This window comes from Rana temporaria, chromosome 4 (assembly GCF_905171775.1).
Source record: "Rana temporaria chromosome 4, aRanTem1.1, whole genome shotgun sequence".
NCBI lineage: Eukaryota > Metazoa > Chordata > Amphibia > Anura > Ranidae > Rana > Rana temporaria.
This window is the reverse complement of record NC_053492.1, coordinates 382,950,723-382,963,090: the sequence shown is the minus strand read 5'-3', so window position 1 is coordinate 382,963,090 and position 12,368 is coordinate 382,950,723. Positions and strand designations below refer to the sequence as shown.

The 12,368-nt window shown below is 46.7% G+C and overlaps 1 protein-coding gene across 1 annotated transcript in view; it reads right to left on the bottom strand.

Annotated features, from left to right (window-relative positions):
- The window catches only part of LOC120935762 (kinesin-like protein KIF28P), an 85,025-nt gene extending 73,500 nt beyond the window's left edge, over nt 1-11,525 (bottom strand). The window contains exons 1-4 of the mRNA XM_040347822.1: nt 11,491-11,525; nt 11,222-11,447; nt 5,082-5,288; nt 1,437-1,472 (exon numbers count right to left, since the gene is read on the bottom strand). Of these exons, the coding sequence (XP_040203756.1) occupies nt 1,437-1,472; nt 5,082-5,288; nt 11,222-11,447; nt 11,491-11,525 (504 nt within the window). The remainder of the gene's footprint in view (nt 1-1,436; nt 1,473-5,081; nt 5,289-11,221; nt 11,448-11,490) is intronic.
- Between the last annotated feature and the right edge of the window lie 843 nt (nt 11,526-12,368).

Here is a 12,368-nt window from a genome sequence, read left to right as displayed (position 1 = left end):
CGGTAAATGACGTCGCAAGGACGTCATTTGCTTCGACGTGAACGTAAATGGCGTCAATCACGATTCACTTAGACAAACAACGTAAATTTCGAAAATCGCGACACGGGAACGACGTGTATACTTACCATTGGCTGCGCCTCCTAATAGCAGGAGCAGCCTTACGCAGAAAGCGACGAACGCAAACGACGTAAAACTCGAACGCCGGGCGCGCGTACGTTTGTGAATCGGCGTGAGTATGCAATTTGCATACTCTACGCTGACCACTACGGGAACGTCACCTAGCGGCCAGCGTAAGAATGCAGCCTAAGAATACAGAAAGTCGACACGCCGGCGCTACTTAGCAATTACGCTGCGTATCTATGGATACGCAGGCGTAATTGCTTGCTGAATCCACCCCAGTGTGTATTAGGAATGAAATAGCTACCTTTCCTAAAAATGTATCTTTTAACAGTTGTGGCTGGTGCTCACATTTTTTTGGGGGCACAAACAAACTGAAAGATTTTGAAAAAAAAAAAACATCAATTGTATCCTCACTGTGCCCAACGCAGCTACTGTGCCCATCAAACGCAGCCACTGTGCCCATCAATTTCAGCCATGGTGCCCATCAATTGCAGCCACGGTTCTCATCAATAGCAGCCACGATGCTCAACAAACGCAGCCACGGTGACCATCAAACGCAGCCACTGTGACCATCAAACACAGCCACAGTGCCCATCAAACGCAGCCACAGTGGCCATCAAACGCTGCCACTGTGCCCAATCAAATGCTGCCACTGTGCCCATCACATAGTGCCACATCAAATGCTGTTACTGCGCCCAAATAGTGCCACATCAAATGCTGCCACTGTGCCCATCAAATAGTGCCACATCAAATGCTGTCACTGTGCCTATCAAATAGTGTCACTGTGACCCCCCCCCCCACCTGCTCACCGTCTGCCCAGTACTTAGCCAGTCTCGGTGGCGGTGGGTGACAGCAGTAGGACCTTGCAGCGGGTCAGACAGTGGCTCCTGTGTCCTCCGTGCATCTCCTCCCCTCCTCCCGATAGGCGTCCATTCGTAGCTCCTGTCATTTCAGCCAATCAGGTGACGGGGAACAGACCCGCGCAACTGATTGGCTGAGAGGCGGTTCAGTTTTAGGAAAGCAACCATTCATTTGCTTTTCTAACACACCTAGGTGCATGAATCTATCCATTATACACAGAGGGGGGTGGCTGGAGAGAGGGGGCCGCCACTGATCTCTAACCTGCCAAGTATTAAGTCTCTTGATCTCTTTTGAAGGGGAAGATCAGTCAATCTGAAATCTAACCCTCTTCCCCAACAGAGATCAATATGCATATCATTTTTTTAAACAGCTCAACAAATATGTAGATACAGAAAAAAACTGCAGTTATTGTACCAAAATCATTCCAAGGAAATACCGCTGAGAGTGACATTTACCTGTTCATTGTATATTTCCAGCATGCTGAATGTCACCTGCAAAAAAAGGGGCAATATCCATGATTATATAAAGGTATTATAATGTGGAAAGTGCTTTACATTATCTGGGCTCACAAGTGGATAGTGTTATATAACATAGTGAACAGAAAACCTATAATGGTATATTTTCCAAAAAGTTCTTGTTACAATATACAAATAATAAGAGCTGAACATGGAAGCTTCTTTTTCTGTGTCCTGGACGTCTCCTTTCAGGGCATTAAGAAAGATTGAGATAGCCACTATATTAGCCACTAAACCACTAATGATTTTTTAAATGGTATTGGACACCTTCCCCCCACACAAACGTGTCCATACTGGGCCCTTCTTTACCCCATAGCAGTCAGATCCCAGACTCCATAGCAGTCAGATCTAGGGGTGCAACGGATCAAAAAACTCACGGATCGGATCGATCCTCGGATCAGATCATTTATCGGATCAGTAAAAAATAGAAATAAAAGACTAATCTTGTTACACCCAACAGAGTTTTAGATTCAGTTATTTTCAACACAAAACAGAGCTTATGTGCTTAAATACAGAATATGTAAATCTGACGGACTGTTTACATGTTAAATTTTAAAAGCTGCAGGAAACCTGCTGACCTTATATGCTTGCTATGTGACATTTAGTTAAATGTAAAAATCAGAGGTGTTCTGTCACATTAGCAACCATGTAAGGTCAGCAGGTTTGCTGCGGCTTTTAAAATTTAACATGTAAACAGTCTGTCAGATTTACATATTCTGTATTTAAGCACATAAGCTCCGTTTTGTGTTGAAAATAACTGAATCTAAAACTCTGTTGGTTCTAACAAGATGTCCGCTTGCCCCCTAATCACTATCATTACTCTGGTGTCACAGGGGTCCACCCCTCCTCTCCGGTGTCACAGGGGCCCCCCCTCCACTCTGCTGGTGTCACTGGGGTCCCCACTCTGCTGGTGTCACTGGGGTTCCCACTCTGCTGGTGTCACTGGGGTCCCCACTCTGCTGGTGTCACTGGGGTCCCCACTCTGCTGGGGTCCCCACTCCTCTGGTGTCACTGGGGTCCCCACTCCTCTGGTGCCACTGGGTGTCCCCACTCTGCTGGTGTCACTGGGGTCCCCACTCTGCTGGTGTCACTGGGGTCCCCACTCCTCTGGTGTCACTGGGGTCCCCACTCTGCTGGTGTCCCCCCTCCTCTGGTGTCACTGGGTGTCCCCCTCCTCTGGTGTCACTTGGTGTCCCCCTCCTCCGCTCAGTACAGACAGCCATGCTCCCCGGGTGATGGTGTCTCTCCTACCGGCAGGTGGAGATCTCGCAGATACTGTCTCCACATGTCTGCAGTCAGTGTTCCCGGGTCTGTAGTCAGCGTGCTGAGGAGTGTCACGCTGTGCACTGGGCTCTGGCAAGCACACTGTCTCCACTGGGGTGGAGCAAGATGGCCGCCACTCCAGAGCTGTTGCCAACCTACCAGACTGAAATTTACTGACAAACCACCCAAAATTTACTGGCACAGCCAAGTTTTTACTGGCATTTCCAAAAGTTAAAAAATTACCATTTTAAGTGCAAATTTCAGTATTTAGACTACAAACAAGTACAATATGCAATTAGCAATATAATTTAAGATACATAATAATTCAAAAAACATATTTCTTATTTTATTTTCGATATAGTAAGTAGCTCAGGGCCAAGACTCAGAAGGATAAGAAATTAGATTGGGTCAAGCACACACATATGAGACCCCAGATGATGACTGTTTCATTGAAACGCGTCGGTTGGACCCATTCACACACATCACTCTTGCACTTTGTGATATGCCTATGATGTTCTTCCAAATGTGAGTGTTAATTTTTTAATAAATACTACCTTGTACAGTATAACACTATGTGAGTTTATTTCCCATTACGCATGTTATGTGGTTACCATATCTCTGTCTCCAACAAGACTACATGTATTTACACTTCCTGGTGTTTACTAGAATTTGTGGTGCCAACTGATATGTGGATTCAGGACCAGCTGGATACATCTTGCTGACTGATTATATAAGCCTGTTTTGACTTGGGTGGTATAAACCTCACCAAGTCCACACCATCTGGTAAGCCTCCCCCTTATATCGTTGGTGGTGTCTTTATCCTTTCCCAGAGAGGCTCACATCCATGTGGGACTCTTCATTTCAACCTTGCAGTTTTTTCTACACTTTTGGACTGTTATTTATGTGTGTCACAATAGAGGACTGCTTTGTTATGATTTATTTTTTTCACAGATCACACTCAGTCACTTGGTGTCACTGAAATTAAGATTTCATATATATGTATTTTTGCAACATTTAATATGTGTTGTTAACCGACTTTTTCACAAAAATAAGCGTTACACTTAAATAGCACTGACAGTCCTGGCCTGCCTTGCTCCTGACCTGCACACAATGCTCTGGCCGCTTTGCTTGGCTCCCTTGCACCATGACATCACAGGACATGCTCAGGCAGCATCTCCGCCAGAGCCGCCCAAACATACTGTAACAGGCATTCGGATGGTCTTGGCTGCCTCCGGACCTAGTCAAGTGTCACAGCCATATTTTTTACTGGCAACCTTTTCCTTTTACAGGCATTTACTGGCAGGAGAAAAGTGCCTGTTTTTTACTTGCTGCTAGTAAAAATACTGATTGTTGGCAACACTGAGCGGGAGAGTGGAGAGGGTGTTAAAAGGTAACATTTTAATTTTTTTATGCACAAGTGGAATTACCCTTAAAGTTGAGGAGAGCCAGACAACTAACATTTTTATCAGCAGGCCAGCATTGATGGCTCCCTTTACTTACCTTATGACAGAGGGCCAGATTCACATAGAATTACGCCGGCGTATCAGCAGATACTCCGACGTAAGTCCGAATCTAAGGCCGTCGTATGTTTAAGTGTATTCTCAAACTGAGATACACTTAAACATGCCTAAGATACGACGGCCAGCCGTTGTATCTTAGGGTGCAATATCTACCATGACCGCTAGGTGGCGTTTCCATTGCGGTCAGCGTAGAATATGCAAATGACTAGTTACGCCGATTCACGAACGTACGCTTGCCCGTCGTAGTGATTTTACGTCGTTTCCGTAAGAGATACGCGGCGTAAAGATAAACATGCCCCCTAGGTGGCGTACTCAATGTTAAGTATGGCCGTCGTTCCCGCGTCGCAATTTGAAAATTTTACGTTGTTTGCGTAAGTCGACCGTGAATGGTGCTGGACGCCATTTACGTTAACGTCAAAACAAATGACATCCGTGCGAGGTCATTTAGCGCAATGCACGGAGCATGCGCAGTATGATCGGCGCGGGAGCGCGCCTAATTTAAATGATCCACGCCCCCTACCAGGATCATTTGAATTAGGAGGGCTTGCGCGGGTGGACTTTACGATACGCCGCCGCAAGTTTACAGGTAAGTGGTTTGTGAATCAGGCACTTGCCCGTAAAACTTGCGGCGGTGTAACGTAAAGGAGATACATTACGTCGCCGCAGATCTACGAGAATCTGGCCCAGAGTCACTTTTCCATATCTTATTATTTATATTTTCACTGATGAGAAGCCATTTTTAAACAAACTTGTCCATTGCCTTTTTTTTTGCATTATGTCTGTTCCTGTTGAGGTTACTGACCTGATAACATCTGTTATTGTCTTGGTTACTTTCAATTGCTCTGAACAACTCCTCACAGACGACCGGAATGATGCCTCGATTTGCTCCATAGCCAATCATGGAGTAGCTTTTCCCAGAACCCGTTTGCCCATAGGCAAGAAGCGTGGCATTGTAGCCTTGCAAGGCATTATTTAATACACTCTGGCCAAGATCACAGAATACAGTTTTCTAGGAAAAGAGAATAGATTAATTTCAGAAACCTTAATTCAGAAAAGTATTATTACCGTATATATTTGACCATGCCACTGTCATTTTACACAGACAACTTATGCAATATGAATGATACTTTTACACGTATACTGATATCAATATATGTTCACGTTGTATATTATACATACAGTGCCTTAAAAAGTATTCATACCCCTTGGAATTTTTTACATTTTGTCATGTTACAACCAACACAAAGTGGCACATAATTGTGAAGTGGCCCTTATGCGCCATGACTAGTGTTGCTCACGAATATTCGTATTGCGAATATTCGGCTTGAATATGGCATATTCGAGTATTCGCGATATATTTCGAATTTCGCGGTGAATATTCGCTATTCCGAATATTCGAATTTTTTCAATTTTATTTTTAGAACAGATCACATCCTAGAGATCTCCATCGACGTCTAAAAGCATTGCTGGTATGATTAGAAACCTTGGGCCGAGTAGCTGAAGCGATCATTTTATCTTGCCGAAAAATTGCAATGCGATTATTCGGCAATCGGAATATCGCGCGATTATTTTCTTTGCCCTTCTTCTGCATCAGAGCCAATCAGAGTGCTCCTACAGCAGTAGTCGAAATTCCGCAATAAATATCGCATTCGCATTTTGCGAAATTTCGATAAAATATCACGAATATTCTGAGCCAATCAGAGTGCTCCTACAGCAGTTGTCGAAATTCCGCAGTAAATATCGCATTCGCATTTTGCGAAATTTCGATAAAATATCACGAATATTCTGAGCCAATCAGAGTGCTCCTACCGCAGTTGTCGAAATTTCGCAATTATTTTCGCATTCGCAATAGCGAAATTTCGCAAACATTTCATTTCGATAAAATATCACGAATATTCAAATTTAGCGAATATTTCTCGAATATTCGGCTATATATTCGTGATATATCGCGAAATCGAATATGGCGTATTCTGCTCAACACTAGCCATGACCTCCAGAAGATCAAGGAGAGAACCACGGCGGTGGAGGGCCGCATAAGCGAGGTGGAGGATGCACTTCCACCCCTTACTAGGGACGCCAGATCTGCACTACAGCAGTCCGCGCAAGCCACAGCGAAAACCAATGACATCGAGAACCGCCTGAGGAGGAACAATGTCCGCATAGTGGGGCTCCCGGAGAAGGTGGAAGGTCGGGACCCCACGACCTTCATCGAGATGTGGCTCCAGGACATTTTTGGCAAGGAGGCCTTTACCACGCTGTTTGCGGTAGAAAGGGCACACCGCACGCCTCCCAGGCCCCTTTCCCCTGGCAGCCCCCCTAGATCCATGCTTGCCAGACTCCTGAACTACCGGGACAGGGAAATAATCCTGCGGCTGGCCAGGGAAAGGGGATCGGTGCACTTCAATGGAGCCAGGATATCGTTGGAGCCAGGATATCGTTCTACCCAGACTTCTCGGCTGAGGTGCAGCGCAAGAGAGCCACGTTTGCGGAGGTTAAAAGACGCCTGCAGAAGATACAAGTTACGTACGCGATGCTGTTCCCGGCCAAGCTGCGGTTCACAGTGAGAGGCCAAGCTACCTTTTTTTAATCCGCCACGGAGGCCGCGCAGTGGCTTGACCATAATGAACAAGACCTGAGGAGACGCCGAGAGGACGACAGAGGAGACTGAGGCCCTACGTGAGCTCACGCATGCTAAAGTGTTCGCCGCAGACCAGATAAGTTGTTACCTGCAAGTCGGGACTTTACTTGTTTATACTTTGTTAGCGTCTAATGAGAGCTTCGGAAGTTGAAAAACACCCCCTGGACTCTATGCTACAGTGGGGGGCATGCACCTACGAGATGTTTGGTGCTATTGATCTACCCCGGCCGGGGGACTTTATTTTTTGGTGCCCTGTTGGCACACATCGTTTGCTGGGTCCACACAATGGAGGGTTGTGGAGGAGGATGGGGCCAAGATGTGGACACTTTTGCTCAGTTCTCTACTGCTTACAGTTTTTGTTGCGTTGCTCACAGGAATACACCACTTGATGTACGTTTGCTTGCTGGACTCAAGGCGGCCACAGAGGTGGTCCCGCCTGCCTGAGACTGTTGCTTAATTCAACCATGGCCACCACCCCGGTAGTGACTTGGAATGTGCGAGGTGTTCATGACCCGTTAAAACGCACTATGATTCGTTCTGGCCTGAAGAAGTTCCTCCCTGCCATTGTGGGGCTTCAGGAGACTCACCTCACAAAAGACACGATCGGGTGTCTGGGATTTTCCTGGGTGGGCAAGACATACCACTGCACTCATACCTCATATTCACGGGGGTGAGTGTGCTGGTACATAGCTCCTTGGCCTACCAGGAAATAGACGCGGCTATAGACACTCTCGGTAGATATGTATTTTTATATTGTAAGGTATTTACAGTCACTATGGTATTGGCTTTTGTGTATATCCCCCCCCCCCCCCCTTTCTCTAGGGAGGTGCTGCAACTGCTTCTGTCCTACCTGGGTAATAAACCAGATGTCCCTGTTATGGTTATGGGGGATTTTAATGCATGTATCGATCCTAGGGTGGACAGGCACCCCCCAGCCCAGGTACCTCAGGGGGGCAGGGGGACAATACTGAGTAGATTGCTGGGGGAGGTGGGATGGCTAGATGTTTGGAGAGCTAGGTACCCCACAGTCAAACAGTTTTCCTGTTTTTCTAAGACGCATGGGTCCTTTTCCCGTATTGATTTGTCTGTGGGGTCCCCTCAGGTTCTCCATATGGTCCCCAAGGTGGAGTACTTCCCAAGGGGGGTGTCTGACCATTCTCCACTGGTGGCTGGGCACTGTTAGTACTTAGCACTGTTAGCACTTAGACTATCCTTCAATGTAAGGTATAAGCCCTCTTCCACACAGGCGGACTCGCTACGGAGTCCGCCAGCTCCTGCCGGCTCAGCGGGAGATCTCTTTGCTGATCTTCGCTGAGCCGGCGGATGACAAGTCCCTCTCTGCTCACTGAGCAGGGAGGGGCTTGTGCAGTGCCGCTGTTTCCTATGGGGAGATCTGATGAAAACGGACAGCATGTCCAATTTCATCAGATCTCACCCGATCAGATCCGCCATGGACGGATGGGGACATTTCGCCATCCTTCTGATTTTGGCGGATCGGGTCGGATGTCAGCGGACATGTCTCCGCTGACATCCGACGCTCCATAGGACTGCATGGAGCGCCCGTTCAGGTCCGCCGTCAAAACTGACAGGCGGACCTGAACGGTCCGATTGTGTGAAATGGGCCTAACACAGATAGGAGTAGGTATCACATTTTACATTAACATTGCATCTCTGGACCGTTTTCATCGAACGAACCGATCGTGTGTGGGCCCCATCAGTTTTTTTCACATCGCTGAAAAAAAAAAAAGAACAGCCCGGATTCACATACATCGGTGCATATTTATGCCGCCGTAGCGTATCATTTTTAGGCTACGCCGGCGCAGCGCGGAGAGGCATGCACTGCATTCAGCAAGCCATTGCTCACCAAGATGAGCCAGCGTAGCGTATTTTCGAAGGCGCAGGCCAGCGTAAGTGTAAGTGGGTGTGACCCCATGCAAATGATGGTCTGAGCCTGGCGCAGTGGTTTACGTCCGGCGTATCTTAAACGGCGCATGCGCCGTGACGTGAATGTATGTCCCGCACCCCTCTGCGCATGCTCACAACTACGCCCGGCGTAACCCCTAAGATACGCCGGCCCACTGCCTACGCCCAGAGCATAAAAAAATCAATGACCTGCGTTGTCTGGTCAGAGATAAGCTGGCCAGGATGAAGAGGCACGCCAGGGGCATAGGAGGCGGACCAGCCAGTACTATCAGGCTCGCTGCCGATAAGGAGGTGATTCCCAGATGTCTGGAGAGGGAGCAAGTGGAGGGGCTGGAGGGCTTTGACTCCGGTGACCAGGCCTTGAGGACAGGTAAGTGTGTTTTATCCCCTATCCGGTGTGTAGCATGTGAGGGGGTGGAAGGGAACATGTGACAATTGTGTGGGTCCACCAACATGTGAATACTTTGTGTCATCCACAGATGTGCTGGAGGGAGCGGGGCCATCGTCAGCTGCTGGACGACCAACGCCATCCCCGGAGGAGTGTGCCCACACCTCTCTAGAGGTAGTTGAGGAGGAGCATGGCGACCTTGAGGAAGGTGTCTACCTCGAGGAGGATAACATCATCCCTGGACCCTCCCAAACCTCCTCCTCCATCAGGGGAAGCCCCTCACCCTCCTCCCCCATCAGGGGAAGCCCCTCACCCTCCTCCCTAATCAGGGGAAGCCCCTCAAGGGCCTCCCCCATCAAGGAAGGTCCCTCAAGGGCCTCCCCGTACAGATGGGCCCAAGCCTCTACAGCCCCCAGGAAGGCTTTGCGTAAGACAAGGGGTGTGCCAGAATCCCTCCAACAAGGGCTTGCGAGGGAACAGGCCCACCAGACGCGGCACATGGGTGCTATTGCCTGTGACCTTTTTTATTTTCGTTGCTCAGATTATGAGCTTTTTTTTTTTCTTTGCTCAGATTATGAGCTTTTTTATTTTCGTTGCTCAGATTATGAGTTTTTTTATTTTCTTTGCTCAGATTATGAGCTTTTTTATTTTCTTTGCTCAGATTATTATCTTTTTTATTTTTGTAGTGACTGCACACGGTCAGTAGTGCAGGCTACAATGTGATTGGTGTGTGAATGTGTGGGTGACATTCCTGCCAGCAAGGTGTGTCACCTTGGGTCGTCAGGGAGAGGTTATCCTCATGACCGTGTGAATGTGGTATGAATGGACAGCAACACCATTGGGGCCTTGGCGTGGCGTTGCTGCTCCCAAGTCCTGCATGGTGGACTTGGGCTAAACCAATGTGAAGTGGATGTGGTGTGTGTGAGCACAGGACCCCAGATGGCAAGTCACTTTTTGTTTTTGATATTTAAAAAAAAAGTTTTATTCTTTTTAGTTCCTTTTTTTATATATATTTTTCTTTATTTCGTCTTTCTCAATTCGCGGCAGCACCCCCCCAGGACCATGCCTGAAGCTGTGTAAGGGGCCCCATAATTCCTGATGGCGGCCCTGCCTGGCATGTTGGCATACAGATGTGTTGTCCTGCAAGTGTGGGTACTCAGCTCGTCCGTAACGGTGCTGCTGCAGCTGCTGTCCAGCTGACCTGTGCACGTCTGGTGCTGAGTTACACCTGCTTTATGAGGAATAACTTTAGGCCGGACATTGAACTTACGCGCACCGCGTGTAGCCTTGCGCCGGGCGCACGTACGTTCGTGAATCGCCGTATCTCCCTCATTTGCATATTTGAATAGAAAATCAATTGGCGCGCCACATGTGTCCAGCGTAAATATGTGCCCACGATACGCCGGCGTACACAAGTTACGTCGGTCGGATGAAGCCTATTTTCAGGCATATCTAGTTTTGTGGGCACGGCGCATAGATACGACGGCGCATATTTACACTTACGCGGCGTATCTCGAGATACGTCGGCGTAAGTGCTTTGTGAATCCGGGCCACCCTGTTTTAAATTTTTAGTATGGTTAAAAAACCGATAGAAAAAAAACATCGTCTGTGGGGGAAATCTATCAGAAATCCAAGCATGCTCAGAATCAAGTCGACGCATGCGTGGAAGCATTGAACTTCATTTTTCTCTGCACATCGTTGTGTTTTACGTCACCGCATTGGACATGATCGGATTTTTAACCAATGGTGTGTAGGCAAGACTGATGAAAGTCAGCTTCATCGGATATCTGATGAAAAAATCCATCGGTTTGTTTTCATCAGACGATTCGATCGTATGTACAGGGCATTATTGTGTTTATTCGAATAGTGAAGTCATACATTATTTTAGAAATCGCTGTGGCAGTTAATTTTCAGTAAAGAAATGTATAATAATTCCAATTTTATTTGTTGCTTTCATTTTTGCAGTGAAGCCTATTAAAATAAACAGATTTACCTGGTCGGCGTATCTGCTGTCTGGACCATTTGGAACTAGCGTGCCATCTGTGTTCCTCAAGAACCCACTGTGAGACCAATATGCAAGGTCAAACCTAAAAGTCTTTTCATGGCCAAGGTTCCTTGGGTCACAAATGGTAGTGCAGTTGGCTTTCATGGAAATAACACATTTACTCCCAGCATCCTTTTCTCTCTGAAGCAAACACAGAAATGAGATAAAATCAAGACTTTAGCTAGCTCTAGATGGGTAGCTCTATCTCTGAGGACTACGGGTGTGGAGATACAGTAGCTGATGTAGAACACATTCATAATCAATTCCAAGAGGGGACCTCTATATAGATTAAATGCTATACCAAGAGGTTTGTATGGTTGGTTTCCAACACAGACAGTACTGCACCAGTCCTTAATGGTTAAAATATGAGAACAGAGAACAAACTGAATAGGTAATAAAACCGTATCAGTAATCTAGGACTTTTCGTGGTGTGTCGTGTCATGAATAGGTGAGCAAATGATACAAGGTATAGAAAGATATATAGAAAAATATCAACATTTATTATAAATACATGAAAACAAAATATATAAAAAATACAATGACTGAGATCATTGATTGCCCTGTGACAGACAAGATGCGACAAGAATTAGATGAATGGAACAACTGGTCGCCGACATGTTTCGCACAAAGCGTCTTCTGGGCGCAGCAGTCATCTATGACACACTCTTATCTGATAATATGTAAACAAACATAAATTAGTTACAGGGTATACAGTATACATTCATGTAATTCATTATTAAACTCATATAGAAAAAGCGTAAATGATATATGTACATGCTCACCAACAACTGTGGGATGTCGAGCAACGCCAGCTGAGACACAAGAGACAGGACTGAGGGAAGTTGGAAAAATGCGCACCGGGCAGGGGTGAAGGTGCTGCTTAGACGCGCCCCTGCCCGGTGCGCATTTTCCCAACTTCCCTCAGTCCTGTCTCTTGTGTCTCAGCTGGCGTTGCTCGACATCCCACAGTTGTTGGTGAGCATGTACATATATCATTTACGTTTTTTCTATATGAGTTTACTAACGAATTACATGAATGTATACTGTATACCCTGTAAAAAAGTATATGTAACTAATTTATGTTTGTTTACATATT